Source organism: Barbus barbus (assembly GCF_936440315.1).
Source record: "Barbus barbus genome assembly, chromosome: 5".
NCBI lineage: Eukaryota > Metazoa > Chordata > Actinopteri > Cypriniformes > Cyprinidae > Barbus > Barbus barbus.
This window is the reverse complement of record NC_136733.1, coordinates 18,132,199-18,139,213: the sequence shown is the minus strand read 5'-3', so window position 1 is coordinate 18,139,213 and position 7,015 is coordinate 18,132,199. Positions and strand designations below refer to the sequence as shown.

General features: G+C 34.8%; 1 protein-coding gene across 2 annotated transcripts in view; it reads right to left on the bottom strand.

Moving 5' to 3' along the window:
* Positions 1-3,077: 3,077 nt before the first annotated feature.
* rgs3b (regulator of G protein signaling 3b) overlaps positions 3,078-7,015 on the bottom strand; it is a 29,674-nt gene continuing 25,736 nt past the window's right edge. For both annotated transcript variants that reach the window (XM_079416187.1, XM_079416188.1), the window contains exons 13-16: positions 6,549-6,653; positions 6,208-6,269; positions 5,844-6,010; positions 3,078-4,418 (exon numbers count right to left, since the gene is read on the bottom strand). In XM_079416187.1, coding sequence (XP_079272313.1) covers positions 4,224-4,418; positions 5,844-6,010; positions 6,208-6,269; positions 6,549-6,653 — 529 coding nt within the window. In that variant the 3' untranslated portion in view covers positions 3,078-4,223. The remainder of the gene's footprint in view (positions 4,419-5,843; positions 6,011-6,207; positions 6,270-6,548; positions 6,654-7,015) is intronic.

The window sequence follows — 7,015 nt, the reverse complement described above, 5'->3', positions numbered from 1 at the left end:
TTAATGTTTAAACTAATTCATAAACATTAATGCAATCGAGTTATTTCTTGTTGTCCACTGTTATAGCCCGCCCCCGCCCTTCTGTTCAAATGAGAAGAAACTAAAAAAAATTCAGACTCTGTCCTTACATAAAACCCAAGTTTTGTTTTCGGTTGTCCTCATGTAGGCTACCTCTCTGGGATCTCGATAAATGATTGCATGCAAAATGTCAGGGTAATTGAACCAATAGTCCCAGTTACAGGCATTCTTTTTTTAGGCATTTGTTTAGGCCTATCATTATTTTGGCACTGCAAATGGACTTATAAATTGTACATAGCCTACATGCACCAGATTCCATTACAGTTGCTTTTTAATTATCCATTGTAACAAAATAAGCCACACCCAACATTATTTATTGGTGTTTGGCAGTCATGTTGAATTAAAAGTTCGGCATGTTTTCATGACTGTTTATACAGGCATTCCAGACTTAATGGATGCCAAATTCGGTGGAGATCTGGTAAAAAAAAAAAAAAAAAAAAACCTAGGACCAGTCTGCAAAAGTATGTTTTTCAAAAAAATCCAATATGGCAGAAAACTTTTCCAGGCAGAAATAAATGAAGGTATGCGGGATGTCTAGATCATGAGCCAAGGAATCTGTGCACATAAAAAAATATTTGGTCTGAATTTCACATTTCTGTGTACATACCGTTTTAAGGCATAACAAAATGTTTAATAATAATAATAATAAATCCAAACAAAAACAAAACACTCATGTTTGTGCTCCAAGTATATAAGTTTGTACATTTCTGCATGCTTCATTTGCAGTAAAAACAAATATTCCAGGTCAAAGAAAAAAATACTCTTCACACTGAAAATCTTTTTGTTGCCACAATTTTAGGAGGCATTTGCCTGTCTGCATCATTACAGGTGTAGTATGGCTCTTTTCTAAGAAATTCAAGACTTTATTGATGTTTGTGTATAAGCCACAGTTGAAGCAGGCCAGTTAAGTTATCAGAGGGTGATTCCTGTCCTCACTGTCCCTTCATACTGAGAGTGCTCTCCTACCCCTCAAACTCACAGAACTGCAGAAACACATCCCCATAATTTCCCTACCATCCCTCTATCTGTCCAAAGACTTTTGGGTCAGGCGGTACGACTCTTAAATAACAGCTCAATAGTATGATTGTAGCACCATCTATGGATGTGAAGGGAAGCATCCTGAAGATCTCAAATATCAGCAATTTAATACCCCCTTTAAGAAAAGCAGTTAGTAAATGAATAGAGTTGTTCAAGTCTAAAAGGGACAAGAGTTAGAGGATCAAATAAAGATGGAAGACGTGTTATAACAATACATGTATTTCTTTAACAGTTCACAGACTTTTAGAAAAAATTATTTATATAAAGTGACGAAGCATGAACCTGAAAGTCACAAAATATCTATTTAAAAATTTGAAAACGTAAATATTTTAACATACCATCTTTGTTGTCCTTTTTATTTGATAAGTAAACAGATTTTAACTGTTAATATGGAAATATATTCTAGCTATACATTTGATTTATTTGTTTAGATCGGGCGATGATGCAGATTTCAGGATTTAATTCACTTTAATTTAATTTGAGAAAAGATTTCAATTGACAATATGGAAAATGTCTATTTTTAACTTTACATTTATTTATTTAGGCTAGATATCACGTTTAGATATGATTTTGATACTAATTCAGAATATTGTTTTTTTTTATAATTTAACTTAATTTAATAAAACAGACAATATGGACAACATTAAATCTATACATTTTATATATTTATTTTTATATGACAATGTTTTGATACATATTTCAGGATTATTCTACATTCTATATAATTGTTAAAAGTTAATTAAAAGAAAAACAAGTTTTTTTTCATTAGACTGACAGTTATGGAATTATTTGGAAAATATCTGTAGCTATACGTTTTATTTACTGAGATATGAAAATGTTATAATGCATATTTCAGGATATTCATCTTCTTTAAATAGGCTTCATTTTACACGACAATCATCCTCATAGTAAAGACATCTGGATTGTGTGCGTCATCACCACCACCCACTTGACCTATTGGCTGTCTGCGTCTCAGACAGCATGTCCTAAGTCCTCTCCTTCACCTACACAGTTATTAATGAAGCTGTATGACTCACCAGTGCAGATCATTTGTGTTCACTGATCATCTGCTTTTGGAACCTCATTGCACATATTAGAAGAACGTCGTTCTTATGAACTGACTTACTAATTGAGATGTACAGTAAATGTATTCATTTTTACATCTATGAAACACGAGGGTAGATAATGTACTGTGTAAATGTTTTGTGGTGTCTGTGTCATACCTGGGGAAATAACTCTTACAAGTAATTGTTGATGCATTACTGGGTAAACATGTTGTGGTGTAAACACACTGGTACACTGTGTCATAAAAGTATACAGTGAATAGTTGTTCTTGTGCTGACACAGCTGCATGGATCATAGAAACGTTTGGATCAGAGGCTGTGCAAAATCAAAAGCTTTCATTATATATTAGGCAAAACATGGTTTTCACTTTCCTCTAAATATGTTGCTGTTTTCTTACACACGGATAATTTCCTTTAATTTGTTTTCGTATATCAAGTTTAAAGGAGTATGTTCCACACCTTCAACAGCTGCACAAGGGGTCAAACCCAGCCAAAAGTAAGAGGAAGCACTGTGCTCCCTCACCCTAGTATTTGCCACCATCTCTGCTTTCATAGAACAGAGACAGTGAATAAACGGTCATTTAGTTACATTCATTTTTTTTTACACATTATATTATTAGTATTTTATGTCATTATATATACATTTCATACATAGCTTTTAACCCTATTTACATATTTATGTTCAACATTTAAAAAAAAATCAATTTAAATAAATGATCTCTAAATCGTGAAGGCTTTGCATTATTTGGATTATTCTAGAGCTTTGCTGCCCTCTGGGTATTTTTAGGTGCATAACCTTTTCATAAGGGCAATATATGAAAATCCTGTGACATTTCAAAACAATAAAATGATACAAATTAATTATAATTTTCTAAAATAAATAAATACCCAGTTGAACTCGCTTGAATGTAATTTTATTTGATGAGTATGTTACATATGAAGGCAGCAGTGAGTGAAATATGACCCCACAAATAAATACAAGAATTATAACAGAATGAAGGATATTGTTAGGATGAAGGCAGGAGGAAATTGACACTGTATTTGCCAAACATGATTCTCTCAAAGAGCTAACTGGTAAACGTGTAAATCAACACAGAACACAAACATCCATGTACAGCACATGCTCCTCTATGTTAAACCACTATTACACACAAACTCTGGCTTCTTTATGTTATTCTGGTTTATTTGACGTGTGATCAACTGACTAACAGCATATCTTCAGATTTAACATCACTATAACTGTTAGTCCGTATATCTCAGCCTCTGTTATTTACATCAGGAATCACATTTTCTTTCATTTGAATTTACTATGCCTGTATGATGCATTATGGGAGAACATTTGTACACTATGTATATATATATATATATATAAACTGTCTGACCCCTTTAATATACTGTTTTTGTTAAAGAAATATTAAGAATAACTAACTGTATATTGCACTTGTAAAAGATAAGGGATTAGAGCCACTACATGAAGAACAGATGTGGAAATGTTACCAAAGGCCTTGAAAGTAATACGAATTAGTGTTCTGTCAGTAGTATTGAGAGAACATAAACATGCTGTCAACTGCAACTAAAAACTATAACTAACTTAGTTTTGTCCAATATCATCTCACTAAGATCTTTGTAAAAGTGGAGTATGTTGAGGTCTGTGCAGAAAAGAAAAGTGAAAATGTATCTTGGTAAAGCTGAACAAAACAGTACCAAAATTTTTCTCCATGTACTGCCACTGGGTCAACAGGTGCAAAGGTGTTTTGGGCACTGGCAAATTGATTAGTCAACACTTCCAGCATGTTCATTACACATTTATCGTCATCTTATTGCCACGACCGTCCAACAGGGTGCAGCACAGAAGCGTCCAAAAACAGTCTGTCCATGCAATGATCCATCGGGCTGAGCTCTCCAAGGTGCTTAGCTGACTGGCATTTCAATATGAAGCTGTGCATCAGTGGATTATGTGATTGTAGACACGTCCTGTTCTACTACGTCTCCAGCAATACTGATCTAAAAAAGTTTCAATGTCTACCGTTTGTCGTCATAGCTTTAAGATGGATCTGAAGCAGAGCCGGGTCTCTTTTGGTTGGTTAATTTCATGTAAATGTCAGAGCGGAGAAATCGAGGGTACGGGTCTCTTTCCATTAGTCCAAAGATTCTGCTCTGAGCCAGGTCAAAGCAGTCTGCGCAGATGTTCTCCATGTTTTCCTTGATGTGCTCCCTGGTGTATGAGTCCAGATTAACCTTGGAAATAAAACAAGAGTCTGCTTAGGACGCTTTTCATATTCATTTTGGATTGGTTTTCTGGCACATCTGCTCTCAATTACAAATTGCAAGTCGAATAAAAATAAAAAAATCTCACACAAATGAATCCTGTCCAAGAAAAACGGCATGAGACTTCAGTTGAAATCGCATTGGACATGTTATTGCTGAAAACAAGTAAACTAAGAAATAGAATTTTGATTGTTCATTTTGTCAACTCAATGCATTATTTCTTCTATTTGCACAATTCTCCACTCACACACAACTATATGTACATTTCTGTATAATTCCTGTAGGATTTCTGTATATAAATTAGATTTTTTTTTTTTTGGACTAAACCATTTGCTTAGAACTGCATTTGTAAAGTTTTTGTTACTGGAATGTCATATTTCTGAATTAAAATTGGTCTACGTTCTTCTTTTAAGCATAGATTCAAAATGTCATGGTGACCTGAGATCATAAAGAAAAAGTTATTTCAAAGGCTGACATTCTTGTACAAAAACCCTTACGTATTTTGGCATAATCTTATATTGTTGTTTCTTTCAAGTACGTAGTAAGACTGTAGTAAGATGTTATTAATATGCAAACTTTTTCCTGTCAAATCAAACTTACTGTTCTATGACCAAAATGCAAGGAGCATTTTTGTGTCAAGAAAACTGAAAAAAATTAAAATAGATAAAAGAGAAACCCTCATAACTGCATGTCATTTACATTTACATTTATTCATTTAGCTGACGCTTTTATCCAAAGCGACTTACAATTGCTATATATGTCAGAGGTCGCACACCTCTGGAGCAACTAGGGGTTAAGTGTCTTGCTCAGGGACACATTGGTGTCTCACAGTGGATTCGAACCCGGGTCTCTCACACCAAAGGCATGTGTCTTATCCACTGCGCCATCACCACCCCAATGTCTTCACATGTCAAGCTCAGTAAGTCTCTTTAAACATTTACCTTTTATGAAATGCAACATTAGTTTAAGTGGTCATGGTATAAAACATTTAGAAAGTAAATAAAAAATTAATGATTAAGATTTTTGCATTTACATTTTCTCATAATATAAATAAAAACACATTTATAAGAACTTGAAACATGCATTATTAGATTTAGGTAAACTGGACTGAAATCTTTATATTTTCACCATTATGCCATTTTTTGTCTTAAATCTGTTGAAAAAAAATATCACTGCCAGAGATTCATTTATGTATGATTTGTTAAATTCTGCACAATTGTACAAAATTTAGAATGAAGAATTATCTTTACTGAATTAAAAATGCTTTATCTTTACTGATCATCTTTACCGAATTATTAATGCCACACAGTCTGCAAATTGACTGCACATTATTTTAGTGACCAAGAAACTTAAGCTTCTTAATATGAAAACCTGAAAAACATTTTTTCATCTTACCTCTTTACAAGACTGTATGGAGATGTACTCCGTGAATATCTTCTTTGCTCTGGATGCCATTTTGGACAGTGATTTGATCCTCTTGAAGTCCTCACAGGCCAGCCAGAAGTCCAGATTCTCCTCACTGAACTCAGTTTGCAGGAAAGAGCGGAAAACCACCAGGCCATCTGAAGAAGTGAAGAGAAAATTACTCTAACGCTTATTAGAAAACGCAGAATAAGTGCTAAAGAGAATCTGGGGTAAATCTGGATTTAGATCCAGGAGCAGAGGTTAATATGGATAAACAACATGGTTTAAAACAGCAGTAACAGCTGCTGCGGTGCAGAGATCAACACAGCTGTCATATGAATGAGACATATCTTACATTTGTGAGAAAGCAGCGCATCAAGCGACTCTGCCCATTTGAGAGCTTCCTCTGGAGTCGGTCTGTGGATGTGCAGACAGAACGGTCAACAAAGCCATGACTCACACTAATGACCCATTCACAGATAATTATAGCGCACAAAATAGGCCATCTACTCAATAACTCAAATACGTCACTTTTGTTTTGATTGCACACTCAACACTCATGCATCAAAGCTCAGCCTATGCACCCATTCAGTGCTCCTCAATGACTCTCTCAATACTTAAAAACGATGATACACATATGACATGCAGTACTGTGGGTCAGCTCGGGTGAATGAGGAAACAATCATGTGGACTCACTTGTCTGACTTAAGGACTTTCTCAAGCTTGCTGGCTGGATTGCTTCCATGTCTGTCGTTGGTCTTCTTCCGCAGAAAAGTCAGACGGTTTTTCATGTCTTTGGCCCTGTGTGACAAGATAAAAGGTGATTTCACATGAATCACATCAGGTGATTTATTAGCTAACTGTTCACTCAAGTGCTTCTGGCAGGAAATATATTCCGGTTATAGCCGTGAACTTTATTGTAGGAGGAACATAGATAGTAAAGGCATAAATAATGCTTTCCTCCAGTGAACCTGAGAATGGAAAGCATTACGTCCACATCTCTTAAACCAGAACACCTAAATATCTGATGGTTACATGGCTACATTTCTTATAACATATGTAGCATGAAGAAAATTAAAGGAATAGATTAAAAAAAAAGGAAATTTGCTGACATTTACTCGGCTTCAGGATGCAGGATCAGAACAGATATGGAGAAATTTAGC